The sequence below is a fragment of the Asterias rubens genome, chromosome 14, assembly GCF_902459465.1.
Source record: "Asterias rubens chromosome 14, eAstRub1.3, whole genome shotgun sequence".
Lineage (NCBI taxonomy): Eukaryota > Metazoa > Echinodermata > Asteroidea > Forcipulatida > Asteriidae > Asterias > Asterias rubens.
This window is the reverse complement of record NC_047075.1, coordinates 3,413,360-3,441,236: the sequence shown is the minus strand read 5'-3', so window position 1 is coordinate 3,441,236 and position 27,877 is coordinate 3,413,360. Positions and strand designations below refer to the sequence as shown.

Genomic DNA, 27,877 nt, shown 5'->3' with positions numbered 1-27,877 from the left:
GGTCTGTAAAAGGGGCAACCCTGTTTCAGCCCCAGGAGTTGGTGGCAACGGCCTCTGGAAAAATAATAATTGTAGCCCACACCTTGAAGTGGCCTTCAGGCCTTGTGTGTCTGGCAACTTGCAATTGCAAAGAAAAAGAGGGAAAATTTTTTTTAAAAAGGTGCACCAATGCACGGGGGAGAAGCTCTCAATCCACCGTAGTTATCAAAACATGATTTATGATTTATGATTAATGAGTGCGATTTGTCATTTGCAGATTGATTTGACCCGCAAAACAAATAAGGAAGAGGATCATTTGCTGACATTCCAACGTACATTTTATCTCATAATTTAAAGGGAAGGTGTGCGATTGTCTGTCACTCTTAAAATTAATGGCAATAACGTCTTATTTGTTTAGATCATGTACAGATACAGCATTTTCAGAATCATTGCATTTTTAAAGGGTGTATGTACTTTTTGTAGGACAAAAAACACAATGTCCACAGATTTACACTAAACTTACACAGTTTGAAGATAATGATAGTAGAAAAGTTTCCCTGAAAACATTACGTGCTGTGGTGCTGTAGTTTTGGGGAAATGAGTAAAACAATGTCACGAAAATTGTTTTAAGCATTTACAAACGGATTTCCATGACATTGTTTTACTCATTTCTCAAAAACTACAGCACCTCAGTACATGTAAGTAATATTTGAAGGGAAGCTTTCCACTATCATTATCTTCAAACCCTGTAAGTTTAATGTAAATCTATGGACATTTTGAAAAAGTACCCAAATAATAATAATAACTTTCGATTTATATAGCGCCTAATAACTAACACTTAATTCTCTAAGCGCTTTACATTAGTGCCCTGGTCATAGGGCCAATAACATCCCTTTTTAATGTTTCTCAGCTCCCTTGGGAGTATACAACCTGGGCAACAGTTTATATCGCTCCAAAGGCTTTTTCATTCACAATATCAACCTCTACCCTCGCAGGTTCCCATTTATTCCCCTGGGTGAAGAGAAGCAATTATAGTAAAGTATCTTGCTCAAGGACACAAGTGTCACGACCGGGATGCGAACCCACACTCCGGTGAAAACGCACCAGAACTTGAACTCGATGCTCTTAACCATGTTAACCACTCGGCCATGACACTCTACTTTAAGTAATATGGTTACGGAAACAAATAACAGTTTTTATCCCTACAAATTTGAATCTGAATAGCGTTAATGTCTTTCGAATTGAAACTTTTCACTGACTTTTAGTTTTATTGTTAGTTATTTATATTATAGGATTAAAACAATCAAACGGTAAAAAAGAACCCAGAGGTATACTGTTATTGCAAAAAATCTCCTCGTTTTGTGTAAAGCTTGACATTTAGTAGTTTAAGGGTGTCCAGACGATGAGGAAAAGCTTAAAATTTGTTGTTTTTAGTCATAACTGTGATTTTGATAGGCAATAAGACATGTCATAAAAGTAGATAAAAGGGAGGTTTAGCTGCACGTTACGCGAGAAAAAACGTGAACGTGAACGTCAGAAAATTGTGTCATTTCTAGGTGATTCACCACTTTAGGCTGATTGCATGCTCACGTATGGCATCTGCACGTACATACCTGACGTGAAAAGTGGTAACTTTCAAAATGGCGATGTAAACACTTGCCATGGAATCAAGCAGGAGTTTTTCCCTTAAACTCTAACATGATTGTTTGGGATTTTTTTTTTTTTTTTTCCTGCCTTTTGTAGAATGTCGTCTAGCTAAAACAAACACAAGAATGCGTGAAGTTGACATTAATTTTCTTCCTACGTGTTGATACAGATGCCAGCCGGTAGATCCTGGTGAGGGTGTGTAGTCTTGGCTGGAATGTATCTATAAAATATCACTATCAGAGACAGTTGGGTGCCAAACATGGGAGCTATTACTTAGCCCTTTTGAGACCTTTCACTTATCATCGGTGATCTGTGAGTTTGATAGGCATGACATCACAATTCTCCCCCAAAAGGATGTTTTTGGCACTAACCTTAGGTTATTGGAACCGTTTTATTGTTCTAAGTCTATACAATATAAAAATCTACTCGGTGGTAGTAGAATATAAAGTATATATAGAAAAGTTTGCGGTAACACCATGTAATAACAATCTCTAAATGAGTTGGGGTGGTTCTGAAAAGAACCGTTGGATTAACTCGACGTTTCGATCAGTATGCTCTGATCGTCTTCTGGAGAATGCTGGACTAATATAAAGTAGGCAGTTTGTCTAAAGAACAAACTCTACCTGGCAAGTAGATACACACACATGGTGTTACCGCAAACCAAATGTATAATTTTTTTTTTACTTAATGCATTTTCATTTAATGACTTTTTCATCATTTCAAAATATGAAATTGCCATTAGTGACGCTATAGTTATGAGCAGACGTTATCCTGTTTGTTTTAATATCGTTGGGTGTACTCGCATTTAATCCTGATTTATGGTGTCGTTAATTGCAGGTAACCGATGCGTTACGGGTGACATGTTAAGCTTAGAGGGTGGAACAGTCAACGATTCTCATGCAGAGATCATCACCAGACGGGCTTTCTTAAGGTAAGATCAAGTAATCCACACCCTTGGGAGGGGGAGGGGGGTGGATACCCCAGTTCCTTAATTAAAGGAATGTTACAGAATTGGTTAGAAACAAAAATCGTGAAATTTACATCAAACTTACACGGTCTAATGATGATGATAGTTGAAAACATCCCTTGAAATATTTTTGTCTGAAATTCCATATTTGATGAGAAATAAATAATCTAACTTCGCGTTTGGAGTTTATCGCTCAGTGAGCGTTTTATTCATTTTTATTTTGGCATCGATGCAATGCTAAATTTGTAATCGTTTTTTTTTTCACTATTCTCTCGTGACCCAGATGGCCGATCGATCTCAAACTTCTACAGGTTTGTCAGTTTATGTACATGGTGGATTACATAAAGTGCTTACACTGCCAGCAACTTTTTTTGCTAGCAAAACCAATTATGTAATGTTCCTTTAATAATAGTTATACTAACTTGGGTTGATCAAAACGTCTCATCTGAGTACATGAAGTTTGCCTGTGGTTTTTTTTTTCACAGAACTCGGGGAAAGTACGGAGCATACAGTGCTTTACACACTTCAAACCAAATAAAATTCTGATGGTTGAATTGGAGTGTGTGCCCCTGAGGAGTTATAATGATGATAATATAATAATTTGGGGGGCTAATCGTCCTTACTCGCAGCTAAGAGCTGAATTGCGAAGGACGCGGCTACAACGTGTTCGAGAAGCAGGCATGCAAGGGCGCATTCAGCTGCCAGCCACATCATCCCATTATGACCACGGAGCACAGCCAAGAGCGAAAGTGTTTGATATTTTTTCCTGAGGGAGGAAAGCCGGATAGTCTGGAAAACCCTCGTTGCACAGCAGAGAACCAACGCACAACTCAACTCACATATGGCCCCGACCGGGAATCGAACCGGGGTCACCTTGGTGAGAGGCGAGCGCTTTACGCACAAGCCAACCGTGCCACCCTAACTTCTCATGCATATTTCATGGGTTAGTAGGGAATTTGTGCTTGTTCATGTGCGTACTCCACGCGACTAGGCATTCTTCGCTTAGACAGCTATAGCGCAGAAATTCAGCGCTTGCACAGTATAAGCGGAGGTGCTGAAATGTGCCATCCCTTTATGCAATAATTTCCCCTCGATCAGATGGAGAGTCAATCTAAATGCTAATTCACTGCGCCTGATTAAGCGTGAACAATCTCCGAGCTGTAAATGCATTAGTTCCTTCACCATGGATTCCTGCCGATGTTTATCACACCTTTCACGATCACTGCCTCCATTCTAAACAATAAGAATGATGATCATTCATTCTAGATTCTTTAACTTTTATTACACTGAGCAACTGTGTAATGTTAAACAAGTTGTGTCTACTCATTAGCGGTACGGTCTAAAATCTTGAAAAGCTTGCCCCTTAATCATGTGACTTAACAACTGTCTCGATAGTCTGAGGAATTCAAATAGACATGTAAGTGGTTACTTGTGATGAAGCGTGTTATTGTCAGACAATATTAAACCCCAAATGTTTTATTATAGGGAGCTGGGCAAAATAGGGGCACATACATGTAGAGTGCCGGTATATTAGTCCGGAGGTTGTTGGTTCAAATCCCTCTCTAGTCAATTTAATTTTTATTAAACCCCCCCCCCCAATTTTTTTATTATTATCATCTCACCAGGTATCTGTACAACCAACTGACAGACTTCAAGCAAAACCCGGAGAACACGATCCTGAGCGAGAGGTCACCGGGTCAGTTCAGGGTCAAGCAAGGTGTGACCTTTCACCTCTACATCAGCACGGCACCCTGCGGTGACGGGGCGCAGTTCTCTCGGACCGATGCCGGGGAGAACGCAGAGGGCCCCGAGGGACTAGAGCTGACTGGGCATGCTCAGCATCTACCGACATTCGGAAAGAATATACAGGGGCTGCTCCGAACAAAAATGGAATACGGTAAATGTCTAGTCTAATACAAGTAGAATACACCCCACGATTTGGATTCTCCTGAAATGAAAAACACTGCGGTCTAATGATATCACTTTTGTTCATATTACCCATTTATCGTCACCGTTTTCACGAAGAGGCATTTCTCCAAAACAATCCTCGTTTTTGATGTTCGTAGACATCAATATTATTCAGATGATTGATTTCAGTTTTTTTTTGTGAGGTATCGCCCAACTCACAACTCACTAGATCAGACTGCCACTTAAATTATTTGGGCTGTCGACCCAAATCGACTGCCACCAGGGGCACGTTGCCACCTACTCCTGGGGTTCGCTCGTCCCCAGCGCCTTGCCTTGCTGCGATTGGCAAACGTATCATGCACTGTCATTGGTTTAATAATGCGCAGTCCCATCATGCATCACACTCACACTGCACCGTTTTCTATGCACTGTACGCATGCCGTACTTCCTGAACAAGAATCTGTGCAAGCGATTAGCCCATCCCAGCAGTCCTGGATAGACTGGCCGCTGTGGCCGAGCGAACTCCTGGGGCTGAAGCAGGGTTACACCCGGTACAGTCCATGAGGTTGTAGGCATGGGTATCATCCACTAGTAGCCGAATGCACCAGTAGGCTGGTTTCATATAGAAGACTAGCGTAGTCCAACTACACAGAGCTCGTGCAATGTTAGTCAATGGTCAACGATAAGTCCTTACGCGAACTTAGCCTAGACTGTCTAATAATATCGATAATAATATCAAAGTCTTATGTAGCGCACGTATCTACTTTAAGGTGCGCAAGCAAGGCGCTTATTATATACAAACTTTCAGAAAGATTATTAAAGTGATGAATTCTGAGAGCCAATTATGTAGCACCTTATTAGGGTTTACAAGGTGCTATGGCGCATACAGCAGCCACAGCCAGAAACACCCGGGGCGAACCCCTTCTCTTTTCGATAAGTGCACTGGGTTATTTACATGCATTAAACAACACATGGGACCAACGGCTTTGTGTACCATCCAAAGGACGAAGCAAAGGTTAAGTGTCTTGCTTAACGGACACAAGTGTCACGGCTGGGGATTCGAACCCACACTCTGCTGATCAGAAACACCAGAGTTTGAATTCAGTGCTCTTATCCGCTCATCCACAACACTTCTTGTAAACAGTATATTTGCTTCTTGTTCCCATTCAGGTGAAGGCACAATTCCAGTGGACTCCAGCCATCCAGTGCAGACATGGGACGGCATCATTAGAGGAGAGAGACTCCGCACTATGTCATGCAGCGATAAGGTGGCAAGATGGAACATCCTTGGCCTCCAGGGGGCGCTTCTAAGTCACTTCATCGAGCCGATTTATCTTAGCTCTGTAACACTAGGTGAGGATTACTGAACGTCTGGAGACGCCAATGTCCATGTGCCATGAGCGCTAATACCAGTTTTGCTCTTGTCACTTTTCTTTTGTTGTGTACTTAAGTTTATTCCATAGTTTTAACATAGTATTTTTGTCTTCTAGTTCTATACTACGTGTGCATTTAGTTCTTTTAAAAATGTGTTTCAAAAGGGCGCTATCAGATGATATTTCTACACAATTCTGCTTAGGGGGATGGAATCTCCTACAAAAGTACTGATATTTTATTCCATCACACACATCTACTCTCCACAGGTTCCCTATACCACCACGGCCATTTATCTCGCGCCACCTGCTGCCGTCTGAGCCACTCCTTGGAGACTCAAGAGTTGACCACATCCCTACCTTCCCTCTACCGAATCAACCACCCCCAACTGGGCTGCGTCACGGCGTTTGACCCTCCTAGGGGTACCGAGAAGACTAAGGCTCTCAGCATCAACTGGTTCGTTGAATGCCCGGGGCCGGAGGTAACAGATGGGACCAAAGGAAGGTAACGCATTCTTTTTGTTTTAGTTGGTTTTACCCGTAGAGTTATATATAAGAACTAGAGCGCGCACTGGCCTATATACGCGCCCCGGTATGCGAGCAGGCGGCCATTTTCTAAGTTGACAAATTAGCTATCTCACAGCGTGTGTTTGTGCGGCCATTTTGTAAGTTGAACAAACAGCATCGCGTGAGCGTTCAATAAAAAAAACCTCTAACGTGTATTCATATTCAACGCGCGTGCAGAATGACGTGCTTGTCATCTTGCCGTCCCGTGGCGTTTGTGCGCGTAGCATCACTCGTGCGCCCTCTAGTTCTTATATATAACTCTATAGTTTTACCCATACCCTGATGATTGTATAGCACTGTATATATTCAGTACTCTCCCGAGTTCTGTGAATGTGAATAGTATCCACAGGCATGAATTGAAGGCAGTGGACACTATTGGTAATTACTCAAAATAATTATCAGCATAACACCTCGCTTGGTGACGAGTAATGGGGAGAGGTTGATAGTATAAAACATTGTGAGAAACGACTCCCTCTGGAGTGACGTAATTTTCGAGAAAGAAGTACTTTTCCACGAATTTGATTCCGAGACCTCCGACATCAAGCATCTGAAAGCAAACAACTTCGTGTGACAAGGGTGTTTTTTCTTTCATTGTTATCTCGCAACTCCAACGGCCGATCGAGCTCAACTTTTCACAGGTTTGTTATTTGATGCCTATGTTGAGATACACCAAGTGAGAAGACTGGTCTTTGACAATTACCAATAGTGTCCAGTGTCTTTAAACACTTATCTTGGAAGAGTAGGGGTTAACTCCTGTGTTTTTGGTTCACATGGTCAAAACCTCAGGTCCTCACGCTTCCGAGTTAGAGTGGTTAAGTTCACTTATGAGGCATCCTTGGTTTCAATACTAGAAAGATAACGTAATAATAATATTCATTGGTTTTACCCATTCCCCATTGTGTGTAATACATATAGTACTGTATATACCTCCCCGAGTCCTGTGAACAAAATCCACAAGCATACATTACATGAAAGCTACATTAGAGATAGATGCTCAAAATAACACATCCTTTTCTTCTGGCAACTCACACCTGTTGTCTGTATGTAATTCCTTTTCTAAACAGTGGATGGCGGACTTGATTGAATCATCCACCCCAGCAGGGCTGCTGACTGCCCATTGCATATTAACTGCTCATTCATAAATTTAGGGACCCAAGTAAATAATGTCAGCACCAACCACTCGTTGAAAATGAAAATATGCTGATTCTAAAATCTTGCTTTCTTGTTCTGTTGAAATATTTTTTCTTGACTAGGATTCAAGGTGTGGTACCCTCCCAGCTATGCAAATCCACTCTCTTCACAGAGTTCCAGCGAGTCGCCCAGCTCTACGGCAGAGATGACCTCCTCCAGGCCAAGACGTACCACGACGCAAAGGGGATGGCGGCAGATTTTGAGACGGCTAAGAAGTATATGAAGGAGAGCTTCAAGAAAGGGGGCTATGGAGTGTGGATCGAGAAGCCGGTCGAAGAGGAACTTTTCTCATTGTGATGAGGGTCAATATCGCTAAGCATGAATGAATGGAAAACATTATCATACATTGTATTTTCTATGGGGTTTCAGCGGATAAACATTTTAGCTGAGCAGGTTTTGTCTATTTGGGGTTGTTGTTCTCAAGCAAGAAAGGAGGCTTCAGATCAAGAAACCTGTTGAAGAGGATTCTGTTCTCATTGTGATCAGGGCTAATATTGCTTAGAAACCTGTCGAATAGGAACTTTGATGAGGGCTGATACTGCTGAATGAAAAGCGTTAACATGAAATGTATTTTCAGCAGATAACTTATTTCAGCTTAGCAGGGTATTTTGCTTAGCAATTAAGTAGGCGAAGCCGTTTTTAGATTGAGAAATCTTATGCAGAGGAACTTTTCTTCTTGTAATCAGGGTCTATGATTATTGAGTCCCGTTGTTGCTTAGCATGAATTAAGCATTTACACACAATTTTGTTTCTATGGGGTTTCAGCAGATAACGCTTCAGCTTAGCATTTTTTTTTTCACTTTGCAACAAAGTAGGCTATAAAGCGGTGTCTTTTGCAAAGTCCCATTGTCGCTTAGCATTTATAACATAAAATCATTGACACGCAGTGTATTTTGCATGGGGTTTCAGCAAATAACCTGTTTCAGCTTTACCAGCAGGTCTTTTTTGCTTAGCAACAAAGTAGGCTAAGCATATATAGCCTTTTTCAGAGGAGCTTTTCTCATTGTCGTCAGGACCTATTTCATCTTAGCAGGTTTGTTTGGTTTTTGCTTAGCAAGAAAGGAGGCTAAGCAGTGTTTTCCTTACCATGGTCAATATTTATACACTCCATATAATGTTTTGTAGACTTCTTGTATGATGTAAGCTCGGACTTCAAATCTATCTCGGTTTTTGTACAACTTTATAGAATCATGTTTTCTCTCTTATGGTTGTATCTACAATTTTGAACTTGCTTAAAAATATAGATAGTGATTGGAGGATTGTGTAACTTTCCATGTAGTAATAATAATAACCCGTTTTTATATAGCACTTTTCACACCCGTAGGGCGTCCCAAAGCGCTTCACATTATTACCCCTGGTCACTGGGCCTTAATTCACTCCTTAAACCATCTCAGCTCCCTGGGGAGTATACAGCCTCGTGCAACAAATGCGCTACTCGGCTAAGTCAATCACAAGAACCATCTCTGCCCTCACAGGTGCCCATTTACCCCTGGGTGGAGAGAAGCAATTATAGTTAATTGACTTGCTCAGGGACACAAGGTTCACGTCCGGGATTCGAACCCACACTCTGCTGAACAGAAGCAACAGAGCTTGAGGTCATTGGATAGAAAGAGGACAGAGCATGGACAAATTGTATGGCACTGTTTATTGCAAAATTCTGTGCTTACAGACATAAAGCTCCTTTCATAAATACCTCAGACACTTTCGCTATTCCTATTGGTGGAGAGTGTGTCACGTGGGTGTGTATAAACCTTTGTTTATGACCAGTAAAAAGTGTTGAAACATGGGCGTGACACGCGAGCTTGCACCTGTGCTTAAAAGACAGTTTCTTCATTCCTATTGGTCGAGAGCAACGGCCGGAACAGTTGTGCCTCATCACGGGATACGCGCGACGCGCACAGCATTCCCTTATAAGGAGTTGTTTACCCGAGGGCCTTGACTGGGCCTTACCATTTCATAGCTGGAGGGGTGTTGTTGAAAGAAACCATTGAAAAATTAGAATTTTTGCATTTAGTTTACTTTTTGACCATAAGTGTTGATGTTTTTTGACCGAAAAAAATGTTTATGAATGGGAATCACTTCGTCTCGGTAAGTTTATCAAGAACCAGGCCTCGTTGGGATTAAACCACTAGTTGAAAACCTCTTCACCACACATTGATTCCCTTTTTAAAGAATTTCTGAGTTTGGCCACAAAAACTATACATCCATACAGAATACAACACTGTTGAAATGAGGACCATGCCAACTGCAAAAAAAATGTTTCAAGGGATTTTGTTGCAGTGTGCAGACATGTTGTTTGTGATAAGACTGAGCATGCAAGGACATTATGCACATAAGTCTAGTGGCGACTTGGCTAATATTATACAAATATTAACTGCTTCGAGTGTTATGGTTAAAACTATGACTCCCGAGGTGATCCCCGGAGTGTTCTATTTTCCCTATACAAATCAGTTTCTATGCATATATTTAATGGGGTATCAAAAACAGTGTCAAATAGCAGAAAAACATCTTCCACTGGGTTTCCTTTTGTAACTGGATGGTAATTTATATCTTTGAAAGAAAGTATCCGCCGTCGATTTCACAAAGAGTTAAGACTCGTCTTATCTCGTCCTAACTTATGATTAATCTTAAGGTCTGCATGCTACAGTGCAGGGTTGGGACTCGTCCTAAGTCCTAAGATTAATCTTGAGTTAGGAAGAGTTTTGTGAAATCGACGGCTGTTCCTTAATGTCTCTGAAAAGCAGAAAAATCTCTGAAATTTATTTGTTATTCCCAAGTTTGAGCAATGACTACTCTATATTCCGACACCCCTATGTTCCGACAATATTTTGTTAAACAAAATAAACCTCACGATTTGCATGTCGGTTGTTAGAACAAGGATTGGGAAAATACACAAGTTGTATCAAAATATTGGGTGTGTTTATTTAGCTTCCCTGGGTCGAACCCCGATCTGCCCCGGTACGTTCGAATAGCTTTGACGGGGCTCACCCGGGTCAGCCCCCAGTGCCCTGGTTGTGGAGTGGAACACTTGGGGGTGACCTGAGGTGCATGCCGCCACCACGAGAGTGAGCGTTGCGGGGTCGACCCATGGAAGCTTATCGAACGCACCCTTTGTGGTGTCGGAACAAAGGGGTGTAACCATTTGAGCAATTGTCGGAAGAGTATGTATCTATTATGAAACATTTGCAAATTTGAATATTTATAAAGATTATGTAATCATCAAGAGTTTTTTGTATCGTCACTTAAAACAAAAAAAAGGTAAATAAATAATTGTAACTTCCAAAAATTTACGTACATTTAATATTATATAATATGCAATTTAAGTGTCGATAAAGTGCCTTATTTCCCTATTTTGCTGTAAGTATTTATAGTTTATAGTTTTAGTTCCAATTATTAAAGAGTTTTGAGGGGTTTTTTTTTCCAGTATTTTTTCTTCCTTTTTTTTCTTGCGGTTTGAGTGCATTTAAGAGTTAAAGTTGTACATGTATATATATATCGCTGCAAAGTGTTTTAAAATTTGCATGTAACGTTGTTCGGATATTTCTAAGCATAGTTGTGATACTTTGCTGTCGTCAATTTTTTGGGGGTAGAAAAACAGGCAATTTATTAATAATCGTCCTTTTTCCCATTAGAGTCAATTTCAATTTGTTGTTAAAGAAAAAATATTGTTTAGGAAATAATGAAGCAAAGTTATAGCAGGGCCCCAGTCAATTGTAAATGTTAATGGACTTTGACTGGTGATCTATTTCTGCTATTACAATGTAAGCAAGAATTTCCTGTGGTAAGGAGTATTTTCAGGGGTGAGAGTCGTTACTACGAAAAAAAGTCTGAAACTTGGAAACAAATTCAAAGGTATGTTGAAATGATGCCATTTCTACCGTTTGGTAACCCCTGGGGTTATAGATTCCAAGGAGCTTTTGGAAACAGTATCCAAAGCACTAGAGAACTATACCTATGAGCAGGATTTCTTTATTTGTGGAAAAAATATTGTCTGGTTTTCTTCACCAGGCCAACATAAAAGTCTGAACTCAGCCAAAAGTCTGAACAATCTCATCCCTTGTATTTTGTGCTTGCCACTTTCAGGAAATTGGGTCTTGTTTGGTCACATAAGTTTATCTAACAACTTGCAGGAGGTAGTAAAGAGGCCTTGGGCCCAATTTCATTTGCCTGTTTTAATACAAGTAAGCAAAGTTTGGTACTTGTTGTGCAGAAACGCTTCCATTTTAAGCAAAGTTGCAGTTTATAAAAGATCAACAAGATTTGACAGTGCGAGTGCACATTCACAAAGGATTTGCATAATTGGTCTTTTATTTGTTTTAAACCATACGTTGCTACATTAATCGCCCTTTGGATTTTTTTAAAGAAAAGATAGCCATGATTACTCTCTGATTCTTTCTATGAAACTTATATTCATCTACTTGTATGGTAATTATCAATTTTATTGATCTTTTTGTATGGTTTTGTAGTCCTTATGTTTCATTTGTACAGTGTGTCTATTGAGCGAGCCAAACAAATTTTCAGTAGTATTATGCGATGGTATATTTTAGAACCTATGCACAAGTTTTTTACTCTGCCTCTAGTTCTGTGGAATTATATTCTTACAAAGCCATGAAAACCCATGAATCTACGGGTTGTATAAAGCAGTAATGTTGAGCCTAGCCTGAACAGTGACGTTACACCTCGAGGCTGGTGAATAACACCAGATACCTGGCTCCAAAACCGGCGTGTATAGATTCACCTTTGACCTCAGTCATTTCACAAAGTTACGCAGTCAAATTCTATTGCAGACTTGACAGCAGTGTACTGTCTGGGCATCTATGTCACTGCGCGTTTATCGTATCATTGTATCCACTGGATCTGGCGGCAGGGATCCGTCTTTATCCTTGCGGATAAAGACAGGGGCTGTAATAGGGGCCCAGTCTATGTTTGGCCCAGTTTCATAGAGCCTGCATTTTTTGTCTTTGTCTGCAGACAAAGACAAAAAATGAAAATTTTCTGCTGAGCAAAGATGGTACGGATACCAGCCACAGTTAGTATGAAGTATAATGGTATTTGGCTGGTGACCTTGTTCAGGTAAGCATAATTTGTATTATGCAAGCTCAAAGCAAGGCCCAATTTCATAGACCTTCTGCAGAAAATATTTCTTCTGCTTAGTAAAAGTTCATAAATTTCTGGTTAGCAAAAATTAGCAGGATTACCAGTCCCAATGGTAAGACATTGTATTTTGGCTGGTAAACAAGTCCAGGTAAGCACAATAGACCGATCCACTAAGCTCCGCCGCATTGCGTATTGACCAATCACAACGCAACGAAGGTCCGACAAATAAGATCCGACATGCGTGCACTGTATCTTGGCACGCGCGGCAGAGTTGTGCAGAAAGGCATTGGAGAGCGTGTTCTTGCTCTCCAAGCGTCGTGGGCGGAGCCTACTGGATAGGTCTTTTGTTTCGTGCTAAGCCATCTTGATTTTCTTCTATTCAACTGCATGTAAACCAAAGAGAGGCTGGGAGGAACAGATAGTCTGGTTCCTTTTTAAGAAGTTACAATTTGTATCTTATTGTCATTGTGTATACGGGACACCTGGCAAAATGAGGATGATGCCATGGTAAAGAAGTGGATGGGGTTGGTAGCCTTTTTTGTTAGTGTAAGTAGTAGGCCTAGGCCTATGTTCAAAGTGGTTTTCTATTTCATAATCAACAAATGGAGAAAATAGTGTAGGGCCCAATTCCTAGGCTATGTTTACCGTAAGCAAAGAGTTGGCCATTTGCGAGTTCCATGTAGATTTGAATGTCTGGTACAATGACTCGCTTAATTTCGATGCACCCTTTACATTTGAATTCCTCGGACTATCGGGACAGTTGCTACGCAACGTGATTAGGAGCAAGCTTGTGCGTGGTTGTGTAAGAGACGGTGAACACCCATACACAATTCTAAATAAGTGTTAGTGTGTATGGAACAGTGACACCGGGGTTTGCTCTTCCTGGAGGTTGCTATACAAAAGCTTGCCCCTAATCACGTTGCGTAGCAAGTGTCTTGATAGTCTGAGGAATTCAAATGTAAAGTGTGCATTGTAACTAAGCAAGTCATTGTGCCAGACATTATTCAAAATTAACTCGCAAATGGCAGGGAATCCCGCACTTACGTCAAACGACTACACTGGTTAGCAGGGAATTTTTGCTTGTGCGCGGCCATACTCAAAGTTACTAAGTTGTCTGCTTATGCAGTTAATTGGACCCTAGGCTTAGTTGAATAAAGCTGTTACAAAGAAATTTCTTTGCTAAGCAAGAAATGAGTGAGGTACCAGTCAGAGCAATGTTTACTGTATGGTATTTTGGTCTGTAACTTGTTTCTGGGGTTTTTCTGTGCATGAAATTCGGCTTGAACTTACTAACTTTTTATTTTTATTTTTTCACATCTGTAAAGTTAATCTTCAAGAAAGAACCAAAAAAAGCAATATCATTTTTAACTTGCCTAGCCATTTAAAGTTAGTATAATTATTTTTATTTGATTCATTTTTAGAGATATGCATTGAGAGGTTTTCTGAAACTTGTTTAATGTAGTTTTTAAAAGTTACATTCTACAGTTGTTCTCGCAGAGCCAGTCACATGATTGTATTAGCTGTTGCGGGTTTTTATGATTTTAAATAAAGTATGCTATAATATTATCATCCTATTAAATGTTGATATTGTATGAATTGTTTGATTGAAATCAGCTTCGAGTTACACTTGTTACCTTGGCCCAACTTCATAGAATTGCTTAAAGGCAGTGGACACTTTTGGTAATTACTCAAAATAATTTTTAGCATAAAACCTTTCTTGGTGACGAGTAATGGGGAGAGGTTGATGGTTTAAAACATTGTGAGCAACGGCTCCCTCTGAAGTGCCATAGTTTTCGAGAAAGAAGTAATTTTCCACGAATTTGATTTCGAGACCTCAGATTTAGAACTTTAGGTCTCGAAATCAACCATCTAAACGCACACAACTTCTTGTGACAAGGGTTATTTTTCTTCATTATTAACTCGCAACTTCGATGACCGATTGAGCTCAAATTTTCACATGTTTGTTATTTTATGCATATGCTGAGATACATCAACTGTGAAGGCTAGTCTTTGACAATTACCAATAGTATCCACTGCCTTTAAAGCCCCAAAAGTAGCTAAGCACAACAAACTTATGCTAACCAGAATTGAGTAACCAGCTGAAATGTTACTATATCCTGTTTATGTTTGCTAGGCAGAAAAATGATTCTGCAAAACTCCGCCCAAGCTTCCGAAAGGATTGGCCCCTTGTTGCAAAAAAAAAATGTTTATGGTGGTATGACATTCTCCCCCTTTGAAGTTTTTGTTGAAGTTACATTGCCCGTTTATCGCACAGAAAATTGTCCTGACTCGAGGTAGGATTAATCCTAGCGTTTCGTGACAGCTCCCTGACACTAAGTGCAACAAAATCTCCTTCAAATAAGGGAATCAATGTGTGGTGAAGAGGTTTTCAACTAGTGGTTTAATCCCAACGAGGCCTGGTTCTTGGTTATTTTATCGGCGGGTTTAAACCACTAGTTGAAAACCGAATCAACACACTTTGATTCCCATTCATAACCAACCCCAAAAATGTAGCATTTCACACCATTTGAACGCATGAGGGCTATATTAGATAATGTAATTTTCTTTTCCAGTTTTCAGAAGGACTCAACTTATTAGAAAATGACTGGCTAAGAACCACTGAACTCCTCTAATAAAGAAACTTCCCATTGTTTTATTGACGCCGCTCCGGTAGCACCATGTGCAGTGTAATCTATTTTGTGTAGTGTTGGTTCCAAAAAGAAATGGCCGATTTTTGAAAAAACGACAAGGGGGTAGTAAGCTTGACGTTTTTTCAGCCTCGGAAACATTTTCTCTCCGAATTGCCTCAAAATGTAACCAAAGGAAGTTCGTCATGTGTAAAAGACAGTCTCCAAGTTACAGGTTGCTTGAACAATAGGATGGGTCTCAAATATTCATTTTAACCTTGATTTTAAACCGTCGTACTATCCGAAATGAGGCATTATCTCAAAAAGTAGCCATGGTAGATGACTAAAACCAAGATTTTCCTGCTCCTCGCCCTCTAATACACCTAGGTATGAAATTTCAGGCAATTTGGAAGACAAAAGTTTCGGCCGATTTTTAAAAAAACGACAAGGGGGTAAGCTTGACGTTTTTTCAGCCTCGGAAACATTTTCTTTCCGAATAGCCTCAAAATTTAACCAAAGGAAGTTCGTCATGTGTAAAAGACAGTCTCCAAGTTACAGGTTGCTTGAACAATAGGATGGGTCTCAAATATTCATTTAACCTTGATTTTAAACCGTCGTACTATCCGAAATGAGGCATTATCTCAAAAAGTAGCCATCGTAGACGACTAAAACCAAGATTTTCCTGCTCCTCGCCCTCTAATACACCTAGGTATGAAATTTCGGGCAATTTGGAAGACAAAAGTTTTGGCCGATTTTTGAAAAAATGACAAGGGGGTAAGCTTGACGTTTTTTCAGCCTCGGAAACACTTTCTTTCCGAATTGCCTCAAAATTTAACCAAAGGAAGTTCGTCATGTGTAAAAGACAGTCTCCAAGTAACAGATTGCTGGAACAATAGGATGGGTCTCAAATATTCATTTTAATCTTGATTTTAAACCGTCGTACTATCCGAAATGAGGCATTATCTCAAAAAGTAGCCATCGTAGACGACTAAAACAAAGATTTTCCTGCTCCTCGCCCTCTAATACACCTAGGTATGAAATTTCAGGCAATTTGGAAGACAAAAGTTTTGGCCGATTTCTGAAAAAACGACAAGGGGGTAAGCTTGACGTTTTTTCAGCCTCGGAAACACTTTCTTTCCGAATTGCCTCAAAATTTAACCAAAGGAAGTTCGTCATGTGTAAAAGACAGTCTCCAAGTAACAGATTGCTGGAACAATAGGATGGGTCTCAAATATTCATTTTAATCTTGATTTTAAACCGTCGTACTATCCGAAATGAGGCATTATCTCAAAAAGTAGCCATCGTAGACGACTAAAACAAAGATTTTCCTGCTCCTCGCCCTCTAATACACCTAGGTATGAAATTTCAGGCAATTTGGAAGACAAAAGTTTCGGCCGATTTTTGAAAAAACGACAAGGGGGTAAGCTTGACGTTTTTTCAGCCTCGGAAACATTTTCTCTCCGAATTGCCTCAAAATTTAATCAAAGGAAGTTCGTCATGTGTAAAAGACAGTCTCCAAGTTACAGGTTGCTTGAACAATAGGATGGGTCTCAAATATTCATTTTAACCTTGATTTTAAACCGTCGTACTATCCGAAATGAGGCATTATCTCAAAAAGTAGCCATCGTAGACGACTAAAACCAAGATTTTCCTGCTCCTCGCCCTCTAATACACCTAGGTATGAAATTTCAGGCAATTTGGAAGACAAAAGTTTCGGCCGATTTTTGAAAAAACGACAAGGGGGTAAGCTTGACGTTTTTTCAGCCTCGGAAACACTTTCTTTCCGAATTGCCTCAAGATTTAACCAAAGGAAGTTCGTCATGTGTAAAAGACAGTCTCCAAGTAACAGATTGCTGGAACAATAGGATGGGTCTCAAATATTCATTTTAATCTTGATTTTAAACCGTCGTACTATCCGAAATGAGGCATTATCTCAAAAAGTAGCCATCGTAGACGACTAAAACAAAGATTTTCCTGCTCCTCGCCCTCTAATACACCTAGGTATGAAATTTCAGGCAATTTGGAAGACAAAAGTTTCGGCCGATTTTTGAAAAAACGACAAGGGGGTAAGCTTGACGTTTTTTCAGCCTCGGAAACATTTTCTTTCCGAATAGCCTCAAAATTTAACCAAAGGAAGTTCGTCATGTGTAAAAGACAGTCTCCAAGTTACAGGTTGCTTGAACAATAGGATGGGTCTCAAATATTCATTTTAACCTTGATTTTAAACCGTCGTACTATCCGAAATGAGGCATTATCTCAAAAAGTAGCCATCGTAGACGACTAAAACCAAGATTTTCCTGCTCCTCGCCCTCTAATACACCTAGGTATGAAATTTCGGGCAATTTGGAAGACAAAAGTTTTGGCCGATTTCTGAAAAAACGACAAGGGGGTAAGCTTGACGTTTTTTCAGCCTCGGAAACACTTTCTTTCCGAATTGCCTCAAAATTTAACCAAAGGAAGTTCGTCATGTGTAAAAGACAGTCTCCAAGTAACAGATTGCTGGAACAATAGGATGGGTCTCAAATATTCATTTTAATCTTGATTTTAAACCGTCGTACTATCCGAAATGAGGCATTATCTCAAAAAGTAGCCATCGTAGACGACTAAAACAAAGATTTTCCTGCTCCTCGCCCTCTAATACACCTAGGTATGAAATTTCAGGCAATTTGGAAGACAAAAGTTTCGGCCGATTTTTGAAAAAACGACAAGGGGGTAAGCTTGACGTTTTTTCAGCCTCGGAAACATTTTCTCTCCGAATTGCCTCAAAATTTAATCAAAGGAAGTTCGTCATGTGTAAAAGACAGTCTCCAAGTTACAGGTTGCTTGAACAATAGGATGGGTCTCAAATATTCATTTTAACCTTGATTTTAAACCGTCGTACTATCCGAAATGAGGCATTATCTCAAAAAGTAGCCATCGTAGACGACTAAAACCAAGATTTTCCTGCTCCTCGCCCTCTAATACACCTAGGTATGAAATTTCAGGCAATTTGGAAGACAAAAGTTTCGGCCGATTTTTGAAAAAACGACAAGGGGGTAAGCTTGACGTTTTTTCAGCCTCGGAAACATTTTCTCTCCGAATTGCCTCAAAATTTAATCAAAGGAAGTTCGTCATGTGTAAAAGACAGTCTCCAAGTTACAGGTTGCTTGAACAATAGGATGGGTCTCAAATATTCATTTTAACCTTGATTTTAAACCGTCGTACTATCCGAAATGAGGCATTATCTCAAAAAGTAGCCATCGTAGACGACTAAAACCAAGATTTTCCTGCTCCTCGCCCTCTAATACACCTAGGTATGAAATTTCAGGCAATTTGGAAGACAAAAGTTTCGGCCGATTTTTGAAAAAACGACAAGGGGGTAAGCTTGACGTTTTTTCAGCCTCGGAAACACTTTCTTTCCGAATTGCCTCAAGATTTAACCAAAGGAAGTTCGTCATGTGTAAAAGACAGTCTCCAAGTAACAGATTGCTGGAACAATAGGATGGGTCTCAAATATTCATTTTAATCTTGATTTTAAACCGTCGTACTATCCGAAATGAGGCATTATCTCAAAAAGTAGCCATCGTAGACGACTAAAACAAAGATTTTCCTGCTCCTCGCCCTCTAATACACCTAGGTATGAAATTTCAGGCAATTTGGAAGACAAAAGTTTCGGCCGATTTTTGAAAAAACGACAAGGGGGGTAAGCTTGACGTTTTTTCAGCCTCGGAAACATTTTCTTTCCGAATAGCCTCAAAATTTAACCAAAGGAAGTTCGTCATGTGTAAAAGACAGTCTCCAAGTTACAGGTTGCTTGAACAATAGGATGGGTCTCAAATATTCATTTTAACCTTGATTTTAAACCGTCGTACTATCCGAAATGAGGCATTATCTCAAAAAGTAGCCATCGTAGACGACTAAAACCAAGATTTTCCTGCTCCTCGCCCTCTAATACACCTAGGTATGAAATTTCGGGCAATTTGGAAGACAAAAGTTTTGGCCGATTTCTGAAAAAACGACAAGGGGGTAAGCTTGACGTTTTTTCAGCCTCGGAAACACTTTCTTTCCGAATTGCCTCAAAATTTAACCAAAGGAAGTTCGTCATGTGTAAAAGACAGTCTCCAAGTAACAGATTGCTGGAACAATAGGATGGGTCTCAAATATTCATTTTAATCTTGATTTTAAACCGTCGTACTATCCGAAATGAGGCATTATCTCAAAAAGTAGCCATCGTAGACGACTAAAACAAAGATTTTCCTGCTCCTCGCCCTCTAATACACCTAGGTATGAAATTTCAGGCAATTTGGAAGACAAAAGTTTCGGCCGATTTTTGAAAAAACGACAAGGGGGTAAGCTTGACGTTTTTTCAGCCTCGGAAACATTTTCTCTCCGAATTGCCTCAAAATTTAATCAAAGGAAGTTCGTCATGTGTAAAAGACAGTCTCCAAGTTACAGGTTGCTTGAACAATAGGATGGGTCTCAAATATTCATTTTAACCTTGATTTTAAACCGTCGTACTATCCGAAATGAGGCATTATCTCAAAAAGTAGCCATCGTAGACGACTAAAACCAAGATTTTCCTGCTCCTCGCCCTCTAATACACCTAGGTATGAAATTTCAGGCAATTTGGAAGACAAAAGTTTCGGCCGATTTTTGAAAAAACGACAAGGGGGTAAGCTTGACGTTTTTTCAGCCTCGGAAACACTTTCTCTCCGAATTGCCTCAAAATTTAACCAAAGGAAGTTTGTAATGTGTAAAAGACAGTCTCCAAGTAACAGATTGCTGGAACAATAGGATGGGTCTCAAATATTCATTTTAATCTGGATTTTAAACCGTCGTACTATCCGAAATGAGGCATTATCTCAAAAAGTAGCCGTCGTAGACGACTAAAACCAAGATTTTCCTGCTCCTCGCCCTCTAATACACCTAGGTATAAATTTCAGGCGATTTGGAAGACACAAATTTCGGCCGATTTTTGAAAAAACGACAAGGGGGTAAGCTTGACGTTTTTTCAGCCTCGGAAACACTTTCTTTCCGAATTGCCTCAAAATTTAACCAAAGGAAGTTCGTCATGTGTAAAAGACAGTCTCCAAGTTACAGGTTGCTGGAACAATAGGATGGGTCTCAAATATTCATTTTAACCTTGATTTTAAACCGTCGTACTATCCGAAATGAGGCATTATCTCAAAAAGTAGCCATCGTAGACGACTAAAACCAAGATTTTCCTGCTCCTCGCCCTCTAATACACCTAGGTATGAAATTTCAGGCAATTTGGAAGACAAAAGTTTCGGCCGATTTTTGAAAAAACGACAAGGGTAGGTAAGATTGACGTTTTTTTTCACCCTCGAAATTTCCCCCCCCCCCCCCCGCTTTGCCTCACAATTTAACCAAAGGAAGTTCGTCATGTGTAAAAGACAGTCTCCAAGTAACAGATTGCTGGAAAACTGTGATGGTCTCAAATTCATTTTAACCTCTCTTTTTGGAGGCGCTGCTATATCAAGAAGTAAGCGATTTTGCGACAAGAACACGAATAGTCGGGTACCCTATAGTTGGTCTTATAACCCATGCTTTGTACCCAGTAATTTACCGCGTACACGTGTATTCAAAATGATCTCCAACCATGCAGTTGACTCTGGCTGTCTCCGTGGACGATATTTAGAGCCTTTTTGATTTATTTTTTATCTTCAGGGAACTGTTCAGGCAAGACTAATGTGTACTCGTTTTATCTGATTCAATATTAAGTCGTTCAAACCCATGGTAAAAGCAATGTTTGTGATTTGTTTGTTTCTATTAGCTATAGGTCTACGCTACGTTAGCTGGTATGCTTGTGTATGTACATGTACATGTACGTGTAGGTCTACTGTGCACAACACACAATGGGTATGGTGTGTTATTGCTCAATATAATTCTCTGTTATAGTTAGTAGGCCTGTAGGTTGCTGTTTTCCCGTTGATTATTCAGAGATTAAAACAAAACGGCCAGAAATTGGTGGTGAGGTCGTAAAATTGTTCCAATCTAATTATTCACTGCATACAATTGTACAGCCTATCTATGGCAATGCTTTGATGTTGTACCCTGGATTTAAAACTTTGCATGGTGGAAATACGATATGGACAGTTTTGCGGTAACACCATGCAACGACTATCATCTCTAAATATGGGGTGGTTCTGAAAATAACCGTTGGTTTCAATTGACGTTTCGGTCAGTATTCTCTGATCGCCTTTGGAGAATAACAAAATTCTTTTACGATGCACAAACACTCGACGTTTAAATTTTAATTTTAATGATTTTAATTATTTAAATAAATAAAAATAAATAAAAAATTGCTGCTTAAAATAAATTTGAATGTGTATGTCAATTATTGTCTGAATTCTTTTTATATTGATTTAAAGAGCAGTCATAATGTGAAATGTAGAAACTCAAACATTAAACAAATATTGAATTAAAACATAAAGAATACTCCGTCCCGTGTCTTATTTAGAGTTCAATTTCCTTAGATTATCAAATATTTATTACATATAATAATAAATGGTTTTGTTGGTCACATTGTTACGCCCCCTGTTTGAATACCTCCCCCCCCCCCATTCGCCCGATTTGCCCGGCTTCTAGAGACTTTTTCAATCGCTGATATTTTCTCAGTTAGATAGACCCGTTTTAGTCCCGTGCATTTTATTTATCTCAAACACCGTCGAATTTGTGCATGCATCAACTCTGTTGTACCCAGTCCCAATCTTTACATTACCTGGGGTACTATGGCATCGGGAAATCCTTGTAAAACACGCGAGTGGAAGGCACTCGCTGTATACGTTTTGATTTAAAGTTGTCCACTCTAAGGTTTATAATTAAACTCGAACCCATTGTTCATAAGAAGAGCGGTGGCCCAGTGGTAGAGCTCCGGATTCTGAGCGCAAAGGTACTGAGTTCGAGCCACGGCGTGTGTCTTTTTCTACGCGAAAGAACATTGGTTTAAGCGGAACCCTATGGCATAGGGAAAGCCTTGCTTTATACCTAATAAATAACATGCGAGTGGAAGGCACCCGCTATTACGTTTTGATTTAAATTTGAATTCATTCTAAGGTTTATATTTAAACTCGAACCTTTTGTTATGAAGAAGGACAGTGGCACAGTGGTAGGGCTCTGGACTCTGAAGCCAAAGGTGCTGGGTTCGAACCCCGGTGTGTGTTCTTTTTCTGCGTTGAAGAACATTGGTTTACGCGGTACCCTACGGCATAGGGAAATCCTTGCTTAACCCCTAATCAATAATTAATGCGAGTGGAAGGCATAAGTTACAATATGTTTTGATATAAAGTTGTTTACTCTAGGGTATAAAATTAAACTCGAACGCAAATGAAGTAAGAGTAGTAGTGGCCCAATGGAAGGGCTCCGGGCTCTACACCCAATGGTACGGGGTTCGAATCCCCCGGTCTGTGTTCTTTTTCTACGCTTGAGAACATTGGTTTGCGCGGTTCCCTATGGTATAGGGAAATCCTTGCTTTACACTTGGTAAATAATTTGCGAGTGGGAGGCAAATAATACGTTTTGATTTAAAATTGTTCATTCTAAGGTATAACATTAAACTCGAACGCAAATGAAGTAAGAGTAGTAGTGGCCTAATGGAAGGGCTCCGGGCTCTACACCCAATGGTACGGGGTTCGATTCCCGATCTGTGTTCTTTTAGTATGCTTGAGAACGTTGGTTTGCGCGGTATCCTATGGCATAGGGAAATCCTTGCTTTACACTTGGTAAATAATTTGCGAGTGGGAGGCAAATAATACGTTTTGATTTAAAATTGTTCATTCTAAGGTATAACATTAAACTCGAACGCAAATGAAGTAAGAGTAGTAGTGGCCTAATGGAAGGGCTCCGGGCTCTACACCCAATGGTACGGGGTTCGATTCCCGATCTGTGTTCTTTTAGTATGCTTGAGAACGTTGGTTTGCGCGGTATCCTATGGCATAGGGAAATCCTTGCTTTACACTTGTAAATAATTTGCGAGTGGAAGGCATAAGCTATAATACGTTTTGATTTAAAGTTGTTCATTCTTAGATATAACATTAAACTCGAACGCAAATGAAGTAAGAGTAGTAGTAGCCCAATGGAAGGGCTTCCGACTCTACACCCAATGGTACGGAGTTCGATTCCCGGGTGTTCTTTTACTACGTTTTGATTTAAAGTTGTTCATTCTAAGGTATAACATTAAACTCGAACGCCATAAAAGTAAGAGGAGACGTGGCTCAATGGAAGGGCTCCCGACTCTACACCCAATGGTACGGGGTTCGATTCTCGGGTGTTCTTTTACTACGTTTTAATTAAAAGTTTGTCATACGAAGGTTTAAAATTAAACTCGAACGCAAATGAAGTAAGAGGAGACGTGGCTCAATGGAAGGGCTCCGGACTCTACACCCAATGGTGCGGAGTTCGATTCCCGGGTGTTCTTTTACTACGTTTTAATTAAAAGTTTGTCATACGAAGGTTTAAAATAAAACTCGAACGCATATTAGTAAGAAGGAGCAGTGGCCCAGTGGAAGGGCTCTGGTCTCTGGACCGGAGGGTCCCGGGATCGAATCCAGCTTCAGAAAAGTTGGAGACGTTTTAAAAATGTTTTATTTTTAATTTTTTTTTAAACTTATATAAAAAAGAGCATAGGTTCGTTTTAAGTTTTAAGTTTTAAGTTTCTTTTCTAAGCGAGTGCTAGCGGTGAGTGCCACTGCGCGGTGTGTGCCACTGTCTGGTGAGTCGAGACTTCTCGGACGGCAACCGCGCTGCCACCACCGGGGTTCGAACCGGGGACCCTTCGCTACGGAAGCCGACACCTACCCACGACACCCACTTGGGTCCCCCCCAAAATCATTCGCATTTTAGACCTGATAAACCTTCGGTTCATACTTTACACAGAAAGCTATGGCATGGGATTTCAGTGCTTTATACTTAGTATATAATTGAATACTCATCATAGGATACTATGGTATGGGAATATCAACGCTTTATACTTGGTGTATAATTTGCGAGTTGAATACATTTCATAGGATACTATGGTATGGGAATATCAATGCTTTATACTTAGTATATTATACTTTATACTTTATACTTGGTATATAATTTGCGAGGGGAACACTTTCCACATGATGCTATGGCATAGTAAAATCAGTGCTTTATACTTAGTAATTTCGAGTGAAATGCACAAGTTGTGGGCTGGTTACATAGGCATGGGAAACTCATTGGTTCTGACTTAAAACATATTTGAGTTAAAATCTACACACTGTATAGTTTAAAATTGGAAAAGGGGTACGCATGGTACTATGGCATAGGGAAATCCTTGCTTTGGACTTGGTAAATAATTTGCGAGTGGAAGGCATAATACGCTTTTACTGACGGGTATTGGTAGTAGATAGGGGACTCTTGTGTTCGGACTTAAAAAGTATTCGACGAGTTGAAGGCACACGCTGTAGGCATAAAGATAGACAATTAGTTTAATTAATGGGGAAATGGTACGCATGGTACAATGGCGTAGGGAAATTCGCTTTGGACTTGGTAAATAATTTGAGAGTGGAAGGCATACGCTTTACTGACGGGTAGACAGGGGACTCTTTGGTTGTGATTCAAAAAATTGGTGAGTGGATGGAAGGCACACGCTGTAAGTATGGCGCATTGGTTTACAAGGAAACATAGGCATAATAGGGGACTTACAAAATAATTATTTGAGTCGAAGGCACACGATGTAGGTATAGAAAATTAGTTCACATGGGAAGTTGGTCTGGCATTTCGATGGGAATTGGGGATTGTCGGTCGCTGTGGAAAGGGTAGCGGGGTACACTGGGGTTGGGTGGCTGAGTCTTTAGTAGGCTAGCTAGGATCAACATGACGGCGGGAATATAACTTCTTTGAATTTCCACCAGTGTTCTTGGTGGGTACTCGCCGTGATGGTAAAATTGGTTTTATTGAGTTTGATACAATAATTATTTGAGACATTGTTATATCGAAAATCAGGCAATAAAAACAATTACATCAAAAAGTTACTAAGGTAGACGACTAAACCCAAGTTTTCAGGCGATTTTGAAAAACACAATTTTTTTCGGAAGATTTTTGAGAAAACGGCATGGGGTATAACTTGACGTTTTTTTCACCCTCAAAAAAAATTTCTCTCAGATTTGCCTAAAAATTTAACCAAAGAAAGTTCTTTATGTGCAAAAGACGCTCTACGGATTACAGATTGCTGGAACAATTGGAAGGGCCTCAAATTAATATTAATTTTAATCTTGATTTGGGGGCATCGAAAACTAGACAATATCTCAAAAAGTTGCCTACGACTCAGACCAAGGTTTTTCTGTGCACCTCGTCCTTCATTACACATCTGGATGAAATTTCAGACGATTAAAAAAATAAAAATAAAAAACCCGCCAGTTTTATTCAGACCATGTTCAGACTTTAAAAATTTACATTATCATTTGGCAGTATAGGTGGCAAACCAGTTTTAGATTTACAACTTGACATGAGAAAGGCAATCTGCAAAGGCTTAAACATGATGTATCAATTCTTTTGGATGGTAGGCCTACGACTCCGAATGTCAGAGCACCGCCGGGTCATTTTGGTTGGTAAACAGTTTACGACAGCTCAGTGTTACATAACATGTAAACAAAAACTGACATAGAAACACGTAGGAGTGGCCGACACGAATTGAAGTAGATAATCTATAAGAACTTACACAGAAAAGTCGATTGTTTCATCAGATCATGGAGGAATTCTTCATCCAGTATCTGATTGACGGCAAATTGGCAATGACAATGCATTGACCTATGCTCTAACGTTACAGCTACTTCCGGATTGCCGTTGTTTATGCTGAGCATGAAGGTGGAATACAATTGCGACAAGAATTGCCCGTTTTATGACAAACTAGGTGGTTACACGCCTTCCACGAGGCCTTCATCCTATTCTACATTATTAACTTAAATTAGCTGCATGATGAAGCTTACCCATAGAGACATTAAATCACATCAAATCATCGTAAGTATAATATCCACGGTGTTGACAACTTCACAAGCATGGCTGGTGGCCATTTTGAATATCGCGTCACGGCATCAAGCCGTCGAGTACCCAGACCTCTACTACTCTGTTGATGTTTATTTCGCGTAGCGTGGAAATTGGGTACCTGTCGGTTGCTTTAGCTGGTTCCAATCACCGGTGCCTGTCCAAGATCAAAGGGGCAAACTGGCTCCCGCAAGATCTCGCGGAATGATTCGAAATGCGAGAATCGAAGGCTTGAATGTTATTAAAAGTGATGAATAAACGCTTACACTGTAACTAATTGTGGAAATTAAACCAAGTAGCCTTACGTTTGTTTAACTTGAAATGATTTAGCGCAAAGTTGAAAGAACTAAAGGTAATATATGAGGTCTATTTTTTGGTTCGTTTCTCAGCTTATTATTAATGTAGGAATAAATAACTTGTAGGTAGATTATTAAAAAGTGACCTTATTTCGTTGTTGAAAATATCTCACTCAAATTTGCGCCACCAAATAATCTAACTTTTAAAGCCTTCGGTACACTTCAACCACCCCCCCCCCCAAAAAAAAAAAAAAATAATAATAATAATATTAATAACAAAATATGGCCATCTTATGCATGTTGTTGTGTTAGAAAATTGCAAGGATTTTACTAAAACGCAAGGCTTACCATTTGAATTTTTGTAACAAAAAATGCAAGGCTTTGAACATCCATTTTTTGTAGGGTAAACCGTTTTTGTTTACTGAAAAAGTTTAAAGAGATGAGCCTTGTGCCTCAAAATAAATACATCAATAAAAAAAACTAAAAAAAATACAAACAAAACAAGGGGTAGATGTCCTACAGTTTATCAAATTTTGGGCCATAAATTTCAGAAAACACAAAGAGTGGTTTTTATTTTCTAAAATAATGCGATAGGTACCTCCGACTCTGATGTGTTTTTAATAATATTTTCAACTTGAGGAATGGTTTTAGATATAGATTGGTCAACATCAAATCTAAATCTTAGAAAAAAATAAAAGGTACATGATGCCATCACTGAAGAAACCAGCTTCATTTTAATGCATACAAATCGAACTTCAAAAATGTGGTCAAATAATACAAATAAATAAAATCACAAGGCATAAGTCAAGCATTTTTTATCAATGTTTTGTAATTTTGTTTATTTGAATAGTACAATATAACACATTTGGCTTGATCAGAAATGTATAAGGTTAAATCACAATAGTTAAAGGCAGTGGACACTATTGGTAATTACTCAAAATAATTATTAGCATAAAACCTTTCTTGGTGACGAGTAATGGGGAGAGGTTGATAGTATAAAACATTGTGAGAAACGACTCCCTCTGAAGTGCCATAGTTTTCGAGAAAGAAGTAATTTTCCACAAATGTGATTTAGAACTTGAGGTCTCGAAATCAACCTTCTGAACGCACACAACTTCGTGTGACATGGGTGTTTTTTTTCTTCATTATTATCTCGCAACTTCGATGACCGTTTGAGCTCAAATTTTCACAGGTTAGTTATTGTATGCATTATGTTGAGATACA

The 27,877-nt window shown here is 39.6% G+C and overlaps 1 protein-coding gene across 1 annotated transcript in view; it reads left to right on the top strand.

Annotated features, from left to right (window-relative positions):
- Positions 1–8,976, top strand: part of LOC117299563 (double-stranded RNA-specific adenosine deaminase-like) — a 55,982-nt gene extending 47,006 nt beyond the window's left edge. Inside the window, exons 5-9 of the mRNA XM_033783113.1 lie at positions 2,464–2,557; positions 4,219–4,490; positions 5,672–5,854; positions 6,142–6,376; positions 7,692–8,976. Of these exons, the coding sequence (XP_033639004.1) occupies positions 2,464–2,557; positions 4,219–4,490; positions 5,672–5,854; positions 6,142–6,376; positions 7,692–7,926 (1,019 nt within the window). The 3' untranslated portion in view covers positions 7,927–8,976. The remainder of the gene's footprint in view (positions 1–2,463; positions 2,558–4,218; positions 4,491–5,671; positions 5,855–6,141; positions 6,377–7,691) is intronic.
- The last annotated feature ends 18,901 nt before the right edge of the window (positions 8,977–27,877 follow it).